Consider the following 15,771-nt stretch of genomic DNA (forward strand, 5'->3'; position numbering starts at 1 on the left):
GCGGCACAACATACAAAACATGATTCATTTTTTAATCAGTTCCCATTTCTTGTCTCTAAACTTGGAAGTACAGGTCTTCAAAAGCCTACTTTTCCATTTATAAAGTCGCTCTCTAGCACTCTGCGTTGTAAAACAAAGCATTTGATTCTTTGGTCTACTGAAATTCCCTCTTCATGATTTGTGTTTGCTTTGCTTTAAATGTGTGCTTCCTTTTTAAATATAGTTTTCCAAGTTGCTGGCCGTACCAGATTGTTTATATTTTTCAAAAGCCTTCTGCTTAGCCGTTATATTGCTCATTATAGTACTGCTTAACCACATTGGTTTCTGTTGCTCTTTTTTCTTGCATAAACTTAGCTGGGATGAATTTCAAATGTGGTTTATCCAACTGTTAAGTATTTCCCACTTTTCTGCAATAGATTTCACATATGTTACAGAATTCCAAACCAAGATCTGGTGGACATATTGCCCTGTTTTTTTCCTCAAAGTCAGAAATAGAGGGTTTTTTTCAACATTACAGTGACAATATTTAGGTCAGTGGCTCCAGCATGCTGCCTGGCTTCAAATCCATTTGTCGTATTTAGCATATTTCCAAGGATTAAGATAACTACGGTCCATACATTTATTATGTGGTAATAAAGCTAAAGCTGGGGAAAAGTAGTGATGCTTTGGAGTTGGAAACTGCAGAAGGCTTTTTTTCCTCCACAGATCAAACCATGAAGTCATATAAAACACACGTACATCCATGCAGTCATTCGAAGTTACAGATTTTGCCCATACATGAATGTAACTAAGAGTTTTGAATTAGACCTTTTCACAGATGATCTGGACACTAGTATCTACCTGCTCATTCTGTACGTTCTTTGTTTTAAACTTGCAGAATGAGGTTTAGCAGCCGTCCCATAGGAACCTGCCATTGGTTGTTATTTCTTAGACCTTTGCAAAAATAGGAAGAGGCAAATGTTTTGTCTTCCCGCTTTGTTTCCCGGCTCTGGGTGCCCATTTCCACTGGAAGTACGTGATCCAGCGCGTAGTGAACTGTTGATGCAAACCATCTAGTAGCAACCAAATCTGCTTGACTTGTACGGTGGGTTCTGTGTGGTGATGACCTGGTCAGGGACTTGAGCGACCACTGGGGATGTGTAATTAGACCTGGCAGGAGGTCCCAGGCTTGTGTTTTCTGGTCTGGTTTGTTCCAGGCTGTTGAGATGTGAGCAATGCCAGCGGTGCAGCAGCTTTTCTGTTGGAGGACGTTGGGTTTTTGTGCGGGTCGAGGTGCATTCGGGGTGTCGTGATGAAACCGGCTTCATCTCTTGCTCTAGCACATTGTTCTTGGTTTTCATTAACTTCTTTCTCATAGCCAGGTTTTTCTCCTTTTGAAATGATAACAAGGGAAAACAGTGCTAAATTCCTCTTATGAATCCTTGATTATAATTCCAAGTGACCTGGGGAACGATGTGCGCAGCTGAATGGAGACTTTAGCCTTTTACATTTTTTTTCCTCTCCGTGTTACATGGAAATACTGCAGCAAAGGAATAAACTGACATGGGAGATTGAGTTGTTGGTTTATGCGCCAATAAGTGACCCGTTCCATCTATTATGGTGACATTGGGAAGCACACCACTGAGTAAAGAAACTGGGATGGGGATAATGCACTTGGACCAGGCTGAGATGCTGTTGGAACATAATCTGGCATTCATCACAGAATCCCAGAATGTGAGGGATTGGAGGGGACCTGGAAAGCTCATCCAGTGCAATCCCCCCATGGAGCAGGAACACCCAGCTGAGGTTCCACAGGAAGGTGTCCAGGCGGGTTTGAATGTCTGCAGAGAAGGAGACTCCACAACCTCCCTGGGCAGCCTGGGCCAGGCTCTGCCACCCTCACCATGAAGAAGTTTCTTCTCATATTTAAGTGGAACCTCCTGTGTTCCAGTTTGAACCCATTACCCCTTGTCCTATCATTGGTTGTCACCGAGAAGAGCCTGGCTCCATCCTCCTGACACTCACCCTTTCCATATTGATCCCCATGAATGAGGTCACCCCTCAGTCTCCTCTTCTCCAGCTCCAGAGCCCCAGCTCCCTCAGCCTTTCCTCACACGGGAGATGCTCCACTCCCTTCAGCATCTTGGTGGCTGCGCTGGACTCTCTGCAGCAGTTCCCTGTCCTTCTGGAACTGAGGGGCCACAACTGGACACAATATTCCAGGTGTGGTCTCCCCAGGGCAGAGCAGAGGGGCAGGAGAACCTCTCTGACCTACTGACTACCCCCTTCTAACCCACCCCAGGTACCATTGACCTTCCTGGCCAGATGATGAAAGATGTGCGTTTGGGGAAGAAATGGATTCCAGTTGCATGAAAAGATAGTTTTCTATTTACGTAAGGAAATAATTAAATGAAAAAAGAGCATTGCAGTGGCAGTGTAGAATTTTATCCAGTGTGTCATTTAAAATTAAGAGTGAAGCATAACCAGTCTAGGCTGAAGTATAAGGTTAACCAATATCTGAGTTAATCAGGGTTGGTTGTGATGTTTTTTTTCATAGAGTGATTCAAACAAGGAAAATCCAGTATCTTTAAAAAGCAGGCAGGTGAAAATAAAACTGGCTTTTAATGTCTCCAAGATCTATAATCTTCACTGGATTGGGGAAATTAGTAGGAGGTGTGTATTGCGTGCCCACTGCTACTGTCCTGTCCGGGGTTGTGGTAAAGCCATGGATACTTTTGAGAAAAATGAACTTATTTATTTATTTTTTGGTGAGGTGAAATCAAAAAGGGTGCAATAATTCATTGGCTGTTATTCGGGAGGTCCCATTCCTGACAGCTCGGTGCTTTGCTCTGTACTGCTCTGTAGTTCAGTCCCCTCAATATTCCAAATGACACGATGTACATAGGAGCTTTTGTTTTAATTCCTGTGGGAAACGGAGCTCTAATTATAGTTCCTTTTGTTGTTTTGTTGTTCTCACAGAGAGAGCTCGATGCCACAGCAACAATATTGGCGAACCGGCAAGATGAAAGTGAGCAGTCCCGGAAAAAACTCATTGAGCAAAGTCGCGAGTTCAAGAAGAACACTCCCGAGGTAAGGAGAAAAGCCCTTCCCATCTGAGGTTTTGCAGTAGTAAATGGTATTAGGCCTGTGTAAGTGGGTTTTTTATTCCTGTAACGGTTTGTTTCCATGATTTTCTTGTATGTATTGTGATGTCCACCATCTTAACTAAGAGCGCTTCTCTTTGATGGCTTTCTCATCAGGCAGCGCTCTGTAAATGGTGAAATATGAATCGATGTTTTGGGAGGAAGGGTGAACATCAGCCCTCAAACAGGCTCGCTCTGAATTTTGTATTAATGTAAAACCTGCAGAGTTTTTAAACAATTCTTTTTCGCTAATCCAAACTCTCTTAGCACTGGATGTAGAAAGTGACATTTTGCTGCCTCAATAAATCTACATCAAGGGCATAACTTCAAAGATATTCATTTTCCCATCAAAAATCAGATGAAGTTTTGCTGTTGATGTCACTGGAAAGGCAGCGAGGTCGGTGCTGAGCTCCTCGAATGCACCGCACGCAGCGGGTGCTGTGGAAAAGGTGTTTGTGGTAGCCAAAAAGCTCTTCCCTGCTCATCTTGCATGTGCAGTGTGTGTGTCTATCCATAATTGTATAGAAAATACATATAAATTAATTTTATGAACCATAATGTTTTTTTCTTCTTGCTTGCTTTGTTTTGTGCTCGGTTTTTCTGTTCCCCTCCTGACGATTGCCAGCAATCTGTTCATCCAGGGATGTTCTAGGGTTTCAAAGCCCATTCCAAATAACTGATATACAAGTATTGGTTCCTTCCAAGTATCTTCCTGGGAGAGAAGCAGCCGGTGGGTTTTCTAACCTTTATTGCTGCTTCTCAAATAGCAGCTGCTGCTTCGCTGCCTGTTGGTGCTGAGGGAGAGATGCTGGAGGAGCCTGACCCAGAGAAGGGATGTTGGAACAGGAGCCCCGAGGGGCTTTGAGGGGCAGAAATCAGTTCTGTTTGTGCGAAAAAGAGGAAAATTTGGGCACTGCAGCTATGAAAGATCAGGACTTTTTAAAAAAGGAGCAAAATGTGGAGAGTGAATGCGGTAGCGAGGAATTGGGGGATTCTCTTTGCAGGAGAGAACGGACTGTTGGAAAGAGGAAGAATTGAAAGAACATGGAGTGTATGGAAAATTGTATGAAATCCAGACAATAAATAGATTTCTGGGGACACATTTTCAAATTGTTCGCTAGAAGCTTGAGTTCATTCCACAACACCTAAACTCGAGTGTCTGCTTCCTTCCTGTTTTTTTCCTATAAGGAAAATGGCAGATTCTGCAGACTGTGGCTGTAGCTGCCGCCTCCCAGCTGATAGCGCATTGACACATGTTTTAGGATGATTTCGGTTGGCCCAGTGTATTTGTATGGAGCAGAAGGTCACTGTGGGGTGAAAAAAACACCCTGAACACTGCTCTTCTATGTACGTTGTGAGAAACTCAGTGGGAGTTGATGTGGAGAGGAAAATTATATACTCGGTGTAGTTCCTTCAGTAGATATAGTGGGGAAATGATATGCACTTAGTTCTTTCCAGTAAGCAAGATATGGAAGTGAATGGCCTGGCTGTTAAGTTGTTTCAAGGTAAGGTTTTAAATATGCTTTCATAAGATATAGTTTGGTAGCCTTCCATGGAATACTTTGGAAGAGAATAGATATATTGAATTCCTTCAGGGCCTAACTGCAAAACAGTGGCTGTGAACATCCCCAGGGTTTGGGGAAATCTGTGCTGGATTCTACACCCTGATCTTGTGTCCTGGGATTCCTGTGAAACCATGTTCCTTTATAAGCTTGCCTGATTTATTTATTTATTATGCTCTTCCTTCTTTGCTGTGATGTGCTCTCTGCAGCTTTGTTTCTGAACAGCGACACAATCTAACTCCTCTTCTACTTTCCCTGACAGAATTAAAAAATGGAAATGGGATCAAAGAATTGGAATATTGTGTCCAGTTCTGGGCCCCTCAGTTCCAGAAGAACAGGGAACTGCTGGAGAGAGTCCAGTGCAGGGCAACAAAGATGCTGAAGGGAGTGGAGCATCTCCCGTGTGAGGAAAGGCTGAGGGAGCTGGGGCTCTGGAGCTGGAGAAGAGGAGACTGAGGGGTGACCTCATTAATGTTTACAGATATATAAAGGGTGAGTGTCAGGAGGATGGAGCCAGGCTCTTCTTGGTGACAACCAGTGATAGGACAAGGGGTAATGGGTTCAAACTGGAACACAGGAGGTTCCACTTAAATCTGAGAAGAAACTTCTTCATGGTGAGGGTGGCAGAGCCTGGCCCAGGCTGCCCAGGGAGGTTGTGGAGTCTCCTTCTCTGCAGACATTCAAACCCGCCTGGACACCTTCCTGTGGAACCTCAGCTGGGTGTTCCTGCTCCATGGGGGGATTGCACTGGATGAGCTTTCCAGGTCCCTTCCAATCCCTGACATTCTGGGATTCTGTGATTAGCAGAAAGTGTCCGAACTGTGGTAACAGGCAGCTGTAACAGACTTGAGATGGGGTTGTTGCTCCTGGGGCACAGAGCAGGTGGCTCAGATGCAGAAGGTCTGACAGGGGACAAAGATTGAGTGACACAATGTCCAACCGTCACTCGTGTTCCTGCTTGCACAAAAATTTAAACTTGTGCACTGTGTGTTCAGCTGTTTTCTGGGCTCCCAAGCAGGAGGGAGCTCTGTGAAACCTCCTCCAAGCTTAGGCAGTGTTGTCAGACAGCTGAAAATGAGAAGGGCAGGATTATTAACTACTCAACCTGATTTTTTCCAAAACTGCACTGAAAACCTACCCAATATGGTGAAACCATTCTGGACGTGGACAGGAAACACAGTGAGCCACAGGCGTTTCCAAATTGATACATTTATGTTACTAAACCATCAAAATTCTCTTTTTGAATAATAGAGTTCTGTAGTAGAAAACCGGTTTGTATGCAAGAACCGTTCTTCGGATAAATAACCCAGTGTACAGCTTAATTCGCATTTCCACAATGAGGTAACATCTTTCTGGGTATAAGAAAAACCACAGCTGCAGAGATGGAATTGTTAAATTTGACAATTTCTTTCACAATTCTACTTTCCATTTTCTTTTTCATTCTGTGTGCATCCCTGTCGGTGGTCTGGCCTGTTCCAGCATCTCTTTTCCTCTGCTGTGGCCAATCTCACCATTAATCAGGAGATGAGTGGCGATGGCCGTGGCTTTCCTATCCATTGCTGGCTGGGATGTCCTCTCCACTTTCCATAATGTCTGCTGCAAGCAATCTGCTCTGTAGCAGAAGGGGATTTGAAAAAATTACTAAGGAAGTTGAGGATATTTATACTCGTGTTTCTTTTAACTTTAAAAAATGTGACAGATCTATTTGGGTCAGTTCTGCCTTCCTTGTGAATTATCACATAGCTGCAAAAGGCATAGAGTATTTTCATGTTTATTGGGATGCCTCTAGGGCTTTTGGCATTTAAAAATGTGAAAATAGGGTTTCTGGCTTGGCACAGGGGGAGACAAATCTGGGGAGAAGTCTCATGTGTGGGAACCTTACGAGAACAGAAAGTTTGGTGGTGGTTGTTACACACAGAAACTCTTAAAAAGGGCTTTAAATTCCTGTTATTACAAAACCACTTTTTACCTCCTCAGACCTTTTAGGAGGACAAATCAGACTTGCTGCTCATTGGTGTTTTGGAGTATTTTCAGTCTCAGTCTGTTTCATCCTGAGCAGCTTCTGTGGAAGGCTGAGGCTGCTCGGAGATTACCTGAAACATCCATTTTACGTGACTGTTCCTTGGAAGGCATCTCAGAATATATCAAGTGAAATGCCACCCCGCATCAGTTGATTATTTTCTTACGGTGATAATTCCTGAACTTTTCTGAGTAACTGTGATTCTTTTTAACTTCTGTGAAATTCACAGAATCCCAGAATGTCAGGAATGGGAAGGGACCTTGAAAACTCATCCAGTGCAATCCCCCCACTGGAGCAGGAACACCCAGATGAGGTTCCACAGGAAGGTGTCCAGGCGGGTTTGAATGCAGAGGAGACTCCACAACCTCCCTGGGCAGCCTGGGCCAGGTTCTGTCACCCTCACTGAGAAGTTGTTTCTTCTCAAATTGAAGTGGAACCTCTTGTGTTCCAGTTTGAACCCATTACCCCTTGTCCTATCATTGGTTGTCACCCAGATGCTCCACTCCCTTCAGCATCTTTGTTGCCCTGCGCTGGACTCTCTCCAGCAGTTCCCTGTCCTTCTGGAACTGAGGGGCCACAACTGGACACAATATTCCAGGTGTGGTCTCCCCAGGGCAGAGCAGAGGGGCAGGAGAACCTCTCTGACCTACTGACCACCCCCCTTCTAACCCACCCCAGGTACCATTGGCCTTCCTGGTCACAAGGGCCCAGTGCTGGCTCATGGTCACCCTGCTGTCCACCAGGACCCCCAGGTCCCTTTCCCCTACGCTGCTCTCTAACAGGTCATTCCCCAACTTATACTGGAACCTGGGGTTGTTCCTACCCAGATGCAAGACTCTACACTGAGAGGCCTGGGAGATAAACTAAGATTCTGGTTTTCTAATGTGAGAGTTTGAGCTCTAAAAAAACAGACAGATGTGGCACATCTGCTTAAAGCGGATATTTGGGTACAGGAGCTTCTCCTGCCGGCCTGTTCCTCTGGTCGCTGTTTTTTTATCCTGAGGGTGAGCTGAACAGCTGGTTCCTCACTGTTGTTGCCCTTCACTGTTCTGAGGTTGCAAATGTACTTTTTGGTGAGATTTCGAAAGCCAAGATTACCTGTAAATGCTCAAATTGGTGCTTGTGAAGCAGATGCAAGATTGGATCGGCAGAGGTGCTGGAGGACGTGGGAGAACCTTTAAACACAGACATAGCAGAAGTGTGTTCTCACACAAATGGCTGGAAAATGGAATATTAGAAGGTGCCAGAAGACAAAATAAATGAGCATATGAATAGTGTATGTTAGCACTGACTGAAACTTGTGCTCGGTGGCGTTTCTGTAGTGCCACTGCTGCAAAAGAGAAAGAGAGATCAGTCTGTAGGTTTTTACGTTAAAAGAGTAGTAGTTTTACTCATGGCATTGCTTATTAGGGTGATCCATTTGTGTTGTTTTTTACAAAAATAACAATTGCAAGTCGTAACTAAAGGAAATGAACACAGTTATTATGCAAGGGCTCAATTTTTAAAAATTTAAAGTTCTTAAATTCCTACTCTCCAGTGTTTCTGGATCATTCTATTGAATTATCCTGTCTCTACAGCAAAAGATAATAAAATTAAGCTTAAAAAAATTATTCTGCTGGTCGAATTAGTTCTTGGAATGAGAGAGGAGTATCTTTCTAATTGCTGGTGGTGAATTGTGCTGGATTCCTAATGACTTTGCACAGTCGGCTTCGGGCTGGCCTGGGTAACAAAGTGCAAATAACAACACCGCTGGAAGAGCTACTGAGATGATGGAGTCTGCTGGAGAGCAGTTGATGCTCTGTCTGTGTACATAGGGGTGAATATCGATTTGCTGCCATCTAGAGCTGGGTTCTACTGTTTTTTTCCCTCTTTTTTTGTCTTTTTTATTTTTTCTTTTTAAATTTCATTTACTTTCCCCGTGTGCCCGAGAGAAAAGAGAAAAATGCGGTTTAAGTTCTCCCTTTTTCTTTTCCTGTGACTTCGGCAAGGAGAGTTTAAGAGATTTGTATTAAGAAGAAATGAATTGATTGTTCAAAAACAATATTTCCTATTACTTTGTATGACTCAAATGCAATTATCAGTATTTAGTTCTATTTTAAAATTGGTTTATGATGCTTTTAAGATTCTTCATATATTTAAAACATTAGCAGAACGTTAAATGCATAGGATACTCTTTTTATTAAATTGAAACATCGCCATTTCCCTCTGTAAATAACAAAATTATGAGAACAGAGTATGACTTATCTGTTCGGAACAATGATGAATACCCCCCCTTTAGGATCACGATATTGAGGTGCCATGTCCTCCCTTTTAACATTCATATCAAATATTACCATTTTCTTAAGAGGTCCTGTTTGCAAAGCAAATGATGTTTATGATAATTCGTACACGGGCTTCTTATTTCAGAAGGTAAATGAAGAACCATATTATGTCACTTTTTTAAAAAAATATATATATATAATTAGCTCTATGTCTTCAAATGCAGTCTGAACAGTAGACTTGTGGAGTCAGGTTCTAACCAGATCCTGGATGGTCCGTAATTCATAGGTTCTCAGTAATTTTGTTGTCATTACTTAATACATATTTGACCTTAGCGTATTTTAATTGTTAATAGGAAAAACATCAGTGTTTCTGACATGCTTTTCTATGTTATAATCTCTGGCTGCTTTTCACTTCATTGGAAGTGAGGGAGCAATAAGAGAATCATAATTCACCGTTGTATATTTCTGGGATTCTTATAAAACTGACCTGCATTTTTCTGCATGTTGACCATTCCCACCACTATAATTAGCAGACATTATTAAATTAAACAAACAAACAAACTTTGGCTTTAGCACCCAGAACAAGCAAACGCAGGATCCCTGCCAGTGGCACCTGCTTTGAGGAAAAGCAAATCCAAGCCAGCTACGAACCTTTCTTAGCCCGTGAAAACATGTTGCAATATATTTGTGAATATTCCCCCTGTCCCCCTAAATCCCGGGTCAGTTTGTTGGTTGAATGGGCAGCCCCTGTTGGGTAAAACTCCATTTCTGGTTTGTTTTCCAAAGGCGCTGTCGCTTTTCTCAGCGGGGCCGGGCAGTGGGTGGGCGGCCGGCTGGGGGCTGCAGAACACGGGGAATTTGTTTTGAGATAACAGGGCTTGAAGGTTGTTTTACAAAATGAGTCTATATTTTGGGGATTATTGGTGTGTAGGATTTCACAGATAAACAGCATTTATAAAGGTCTGAAGTCTGCAGGTCGAAGGATTTATTTTCCTAGAAGTAATGATGATGCGTTATGTTACTAGGCAGAGAAGTTTATTAATAATCTGAAGCATTTTTCTGAAATCACACATCTATGACGCTTTGAGTTTGTCTCCAGCGTTTTTTTAATGTGCTTAGATCCATTTTCTACAACACATTGACCTCAAAAGTCTTTTTATAAAGCTGAAAATATATGGGTGATTACTTTATTCAACAGTTCCAAAAATATTCATAACGGAGACACATCTGATTCAACTGAACATGTTCCAGTAGTTGAATAAATTAAGTACTCTGAAGTCACTTGCTCCTGGTAATTTAGATTGATTCGGTTTCAGCATTTTTCTGGTTAAATGTGCTTGACAATTGAAGAATGCATTTCTCTTCTAGCAACATCAGTTGCAGGTATTAGATTTCAGTCATGTTGAGGGTGCTGAATTTTCCACTGCAGAAAAGGAGAATAGGGGATATTTTTGGTATTACTTTGGTTTACAAAGGGACCTACTTGTAAGCAAATATTTACGGATTAATCCCTCTTGTTAAACATTTGATGCTGCTGTGAATTTCTCCTGTCACTCAAATGAAAGGATGCAAAGCAAATAATTCGTTTTTCTCCAGTTGTTCTTGCCTTTGCTTGAACTTTCCAGCGTTGACCTGTTTGGAAATTGGCCAGAGCGAGTGGGGCAGGGGAGCACAGGTCACAGAGTCACAGGATGTCAGGGATTGGAAGGGACCTCGAAAGCTCATCCAGTCCAGTCCCCCCCCAGCCTCCCTGGGCAGCCTGGTCCAGTGTTTTGTTAACCTCACTGAGAAGTTTCTTCTCAAATATAGGTGGAACCTCTTGTGTTCCAGTTTGTACCCATTACCCCTTGTCCTATCATTGGTTGTCACCGAGAAGAGCCTGGCTCCATCCTCCTGACGCTCACCCTTTATATATCTGTAAACATTAATGAGGTCACCCCTCAGTCTCCTCTTCTCCAGCTCCAGAGCCCCAGCTCCCTCAGCCTTTCCTCACACGGGAGATGCTCCACTCCCTTCAGCATCTTTGTTGCCCTGCGCTGGACTCTCTCCAGCAGTTCCCTGTCCTTCTGGAACTGAGGGGCCAGAACTGGACACAATATTCCAGGTGTGGTCTCCCCAGCGCAGAGCAGAGGGGCAGGAGAACCTCTCTGACCTACTGACCACCCCCTTCTAACCCACCCCAGGTACCATTGGCTTCCTGGCCACAAGGGCCCAGTGCTGGCTCATGGTCACCCTGCTGTCCCCAGGACCCCCAGGTCCCTTTCCCCTGTGCTGCACCCAAACCCCACCAAACCAACAAACAAAACCCCAACAGAACAAAAAAAACCCAACAACCAAACCAGCCTTCTGCAGGATTTGCTTTTTTAGGGTCAATTTGAAAATGACCCTTGAAATCTTGAGGCAAATTTTTAGGAGGAGAAACAGTGGAAAAAGGTTCTTAAAACCTGTTTTCTCCCAGAAATTTTTAGTGTGTTTTGCTTTCTTAAAACAAAGCAAAAAAAAAAAAAAAAAGGAAGAAGAAAAAATAAAGCTTCTTGCTAACCAATTTTAAGTAAATTAAATGACATATGAGGATTAGAGCAGTTGAGAGCCATTTTTATTCTAGAATTCTTTCTGCATTAACACATCTGCAGTGTTGATGAATATATGGAAAAACGAAATTGTGCTTCTCTCCTGCCATGTCTCCAATGTGACAATAAATCAACTTTTTTTTCCTTTTAAAACGTCTGGCCTGGTAATTTATGTTTGCATAACCCATTACTAAATTCATGGTAGGTGTTTTAGTTGGCAGGCACAATTCCAGGGATTCAGTGGAACTATTTTAATACTGAGCTTTTGTTACTGTTCATAATTATGTGTAGAAATATATGTATTTTCTCAATTATGAAGCCTAGCTTTCCTTAGCTTTGCATCTCCGCTTACTTCCTCAACACAAATTGTGCTTTGAAAGAATTAGTGCGTCTTAGACTTGAAAGAAGAAACGGCTTCACCAGGTTGAAAAAACAAAGCACCAAAAAGAGTCATTTAAAAAGTGCGAAAAATAAAGTTGTGATGAATCCCTGGTGCTATTTATAATTTTTGAGGATTCTTTTATAGTCAAGTTGTAAATACTTAGGCCAGCGTCAAGACAGTATGCAAATACAATAGATTTTATTAATAACCTTTATCTGGACCCCGGTAATAAATATGTATGACTCACATAGGAATAAACCCACCCAATAAATATAAAAGCCATACAAAACCATTAACAATTTTTAATGGACTTGCAGATGGAATAATTTAATGCAACTGTAGTTACCGAGCTTCCAACTCCTGTAACTATTTCTCATCCGCTTGAAAGCTTTAATCTGAAATACATTGCTACCATTCCTGATCCCACCTTGTCTCTGTTTAGAACCATAAAATTGTGGTTTCACCATTTTTGAGGCGCTAATGCTTATTTATGGCTATATTTCTGCTCTTTTTTTTTAAGTACGGAGGTGGTGTTTTATCTATTAAACATACACAGAGTCTTTAAAAAGCAGGTTTATTGTGGGAGGGCTCAGCCCCAGAGCCGCGCTCAGCAGTGCCAATGGGGCTGAGTGGTCACTGGGCTGGAAATGACGTTTGTGCAGGTGCTTTGCTGATCTCAGGTGCTCAATCTAATGCAGGAAGGACCTGCCGGTTTCTACAGCAAATTCTACAGACCTGTGTACCTGGAGGATCAGTCATTGATTACAGCTGGTAAGGAGCAGCATGAGCACCCACAATTCCACCTAAAAATGGGTTTATGTCTTTCCTTGCGATTCTCTGGAATACAGGAGACAGTGAAAAATATCACCTGCTTCGGTTCAGAAATGAAATAATTGCGGTTTGTTGATTGGCTACTCTAGATAAAGTATCATTGCATCTTCTGTCGTGGTTTTCTATGTGTTTTGTTCCTTATGGAGTGAACAACCGCCCTTTAAAGTGTCCATTGCGTTCTTCAGTTTGAGTGTAGGGGGAACGTCCGGGACCTTTTGATGCACAGGATATTACGGAAGAAATTCTTGCGTACGGGCTGAACGCTGATAAACGAGCTGTTCTCTGAGATGAGCGACTTGTAAACATTCTGGAGTTTTAAAACCTCGTTTTAACCCACAGCTTTCATTTAGTGCGAGATGGTGCTGGGAGCGCTCTTTAAAAAACGCCCGAATGCATTAAGACTTCTCAGCCCTGTTTGTCAGAAGTGATTTGAGCGCCGAAGAGCTGAACTCCAGTGCACTTTAGGGCATGTCTGCACCTGCAGCCGGGCTTTGCTAAGTCTGCAGGTCTGACCGTGGCTTTCAGATGCGGTTTAATGTGCTCTGTGGCTGTGGGAGCGTGGGGCTCCTTTCAACGGGCCCAGCAGCGCTCTGGGGGCTGCGCTGTGTTATGGGTTCAAATGCCAATTCTCCGAAAGCTTAATCAGACAAATTAACCTGTTGCTGATTGTCCTCTTTGCCTCTTAACTCCACTGAAGAACTGGAGAGGGTGAGTAAGAAGCATGATGCTTGGGGTGAGAAGGAGAAGCTCAAGGTGGGCTTGGGGTTGGAATCCCCGCACCGGAAGATCTATAGATGAGGCTCTTGGGGACGTGGGTTAGTGCTAGATTCAGGTTATGGTTGGACTCAATGATCTTAAAGGTCTCTTCCATCCAAAATGATTCTATGATTGTGCCCGACATCACTGCAACGCCCTTCAGAGCACCCAAATCCCTTGGCTGTCCTGAAGCACCATCCGTTGCTCCCCATGGGAGCTCTGCAGGGCTTTCCTGCGCCGGGCAGCGCTCCAGTGGGATTTGCACATCCCTTGGGCGCTCTGTAGCAATCCACTCTTGCTCTCTAGCAAAAATGAGCTGAGAGGTTGGTGTTTGTGCATGGACAGAGGTCTCGATGACGGGCAGCGGTGGGGACAGTTCTTGCGCTGCGTCTAGGAGAAGGGAAGGAAGGAGAACACTCAGATTCTTGCCATGCATTTCTCTTCCATAGTAGAGATGCTGCTTTGTTAGGAAGAATACATTTTTTGTCCAAAAAAGAAAGTAACTGGTTGAAGTAGTACTTCAATTAGTGCTTGATATAGCAACAAGCCAGTTTAAAACGTACTTTCATTTACAGGAGAAGGCACATATTAAGCTCACTTGTTGAGAGGATTATCTCCGCTAAACACACTCATTTTACATGAGACTGAAATAGATCCTTAAAAAATTAATACTGAAATAGGTTTACAGCCGATACAGAGATTTCCTCCAGCCCCGTTTTGTGGCGCACTCATCTGCTTTTGCAGGAATTCTGAAGGAATGAAGTCAAAGCTGCTGCTTGTCTTTGACACGGATGCCTCTTTGATAAGCCTCTGATCTCTGTACCCGGAGTTGTAGCAGCAGATTCAAACACTGATTGTAAAATTGGGAGACTAAAATGTAGCCATGACAGCTTCAAACACTCTGTCTCTCTGTCAGATTCAATGCACAGGACATTGCCAGGAGTTAAAACGATGCAAAATTAAAGTAGCCTACTAAATTTACCTGCCACGGAGAATCCACAAAAGAGCTGCCACTTCTAATCCTCCGATTCGTTTCAAATGATTATTTGCTTTTTTCAAAGTGGACTCCCTGATCTCTTCAGCTCAAGCTGTTGTACAGATTTGAAAAGCTGTCTCTTCTTGTCAGATCACTGGTTTAATAATAATAATAATATCTTACGTTTATGTAGTCCTTTTCATCCCGCGGCTTCCTAAAGCGCTTTACAAGTTTTATATATACAAAATCGTGCAAGCACCTCTTGGGTGGCTGGTGCTAGTCAGCCGGAGGAGTGCCTGGCAGCTCCTTACCTTTGTCTTCCTCCGTCACATAAAAGCACTGGGGAAAAATCAGTGTCATGCAAAAGTACTGGGATAAAGTAAAAGGCACAGAGATGATCCTGGTCCATCCCAAGGGGACAGCGCCTTCGTGTCCTGCAACTGGACACTAGGACCAGTGCAGGGATGTTCTGCGCACCCCGGAACTGGGGACACGCTAAAGAAAATCCATCACTGCTGTCTTTTAGCCCCAATATTAGTGGTGTTTTGTCGTTACTTTTTGCTTTGTGATTATTTTTTTCTTTGGTGTTGTCACGGAGGCACCCCGAGGTTCGTTTAAGGGACAACAGGGTCCAAAACAGCTTTTATTAAACCAGTGAGAAACAGGATTTTAACACTCCAAAAGTGACTTGAATACAGGTTTGGATATCAGTTGAGGAAAATTATGAAGGGGCAGCAACTAATACAACAGGAGGTCCACAGAGTGCATGCACGTGGCTTCACCAAAACAATGCCGGAGCCGTCCTTGAGTTCGGGAAGAGTCCACACTTGGCTGAACACGGTGTGGGGTTATTTTAAAGGGATACACGTACTCGTAGTGAGTGCAGAAAGTGTACACTCGCGATTCTGCGAGGGTAAATTTATAATACCCTCGCAGTCCTGTGAGGAGAAATACACGTGCAAGTGTGCACGGAATATTACACGTGCTTATCTGGAAGCACGGGAGCAAAATACACTCGCGATTCTGCGAGGATTAATTTATACACATGCTCATATTGAGCACGGAAAGTACACGTGCAAACGTGCACGGAAAGTATAAATACACGTGCAAATGTGCACGGAAGGTGGATACACTCGCAATCCTGCGAGGACTAAGCTCGTAACTCCCGAGAGGTCGCGTGGAAGGTGCGGGGCCTCGACGAGAATCCTGTTTTTATAGCCTGATCAGATCTGACTGTGGGCATTCCAGAAGCTTCTCTGCACCCCACCCTGGCTGTGGGTGCCCCTGAAGC

The 15,771-nt window shown here is 43.4% G+C and overlaps 1 protein-coding gene across 7 annotated transcripts in view; it reads left to right on the plus strand.

Annotated features, from left to right (window-relative positions):
* Positions 1-15,771, plus strand: part of CUX1 (cut like homeobox 1) — a 264,153-nt gene that overhangs the window by 46,535 nt on the left and 201,847 nt on the right. For all 7 annotated transcript variants that reach the window (XM_065853071.2, XM_071816982.1, XM_071816983.1 and 4 more), the window contains exon 2: positions 2,959-3,069. In XM_065853071.2, the coding sequence (XP_065709143.1) occupies positions 2,959-3,069 (111 nt within the window). The remainder of the gene's footprint in view (positions 1-2,958; positions 3,070-15,771) is intronic.

This window comes from Patagioenas fasciata, chromosome 19, assembly GCF_037038585.1.
Source record: "Patagioenas fasciata isolate bPatFas1 chromosome 19, bPatFas1.hap1, whole genome shotgun sequence".
NCBI classification, from domain to species: Eukaryota; Metazoa; Chordata; class Aves; order Columbiformes; family Columbidae; genus Patagioenas; species Patagioenas fasciata.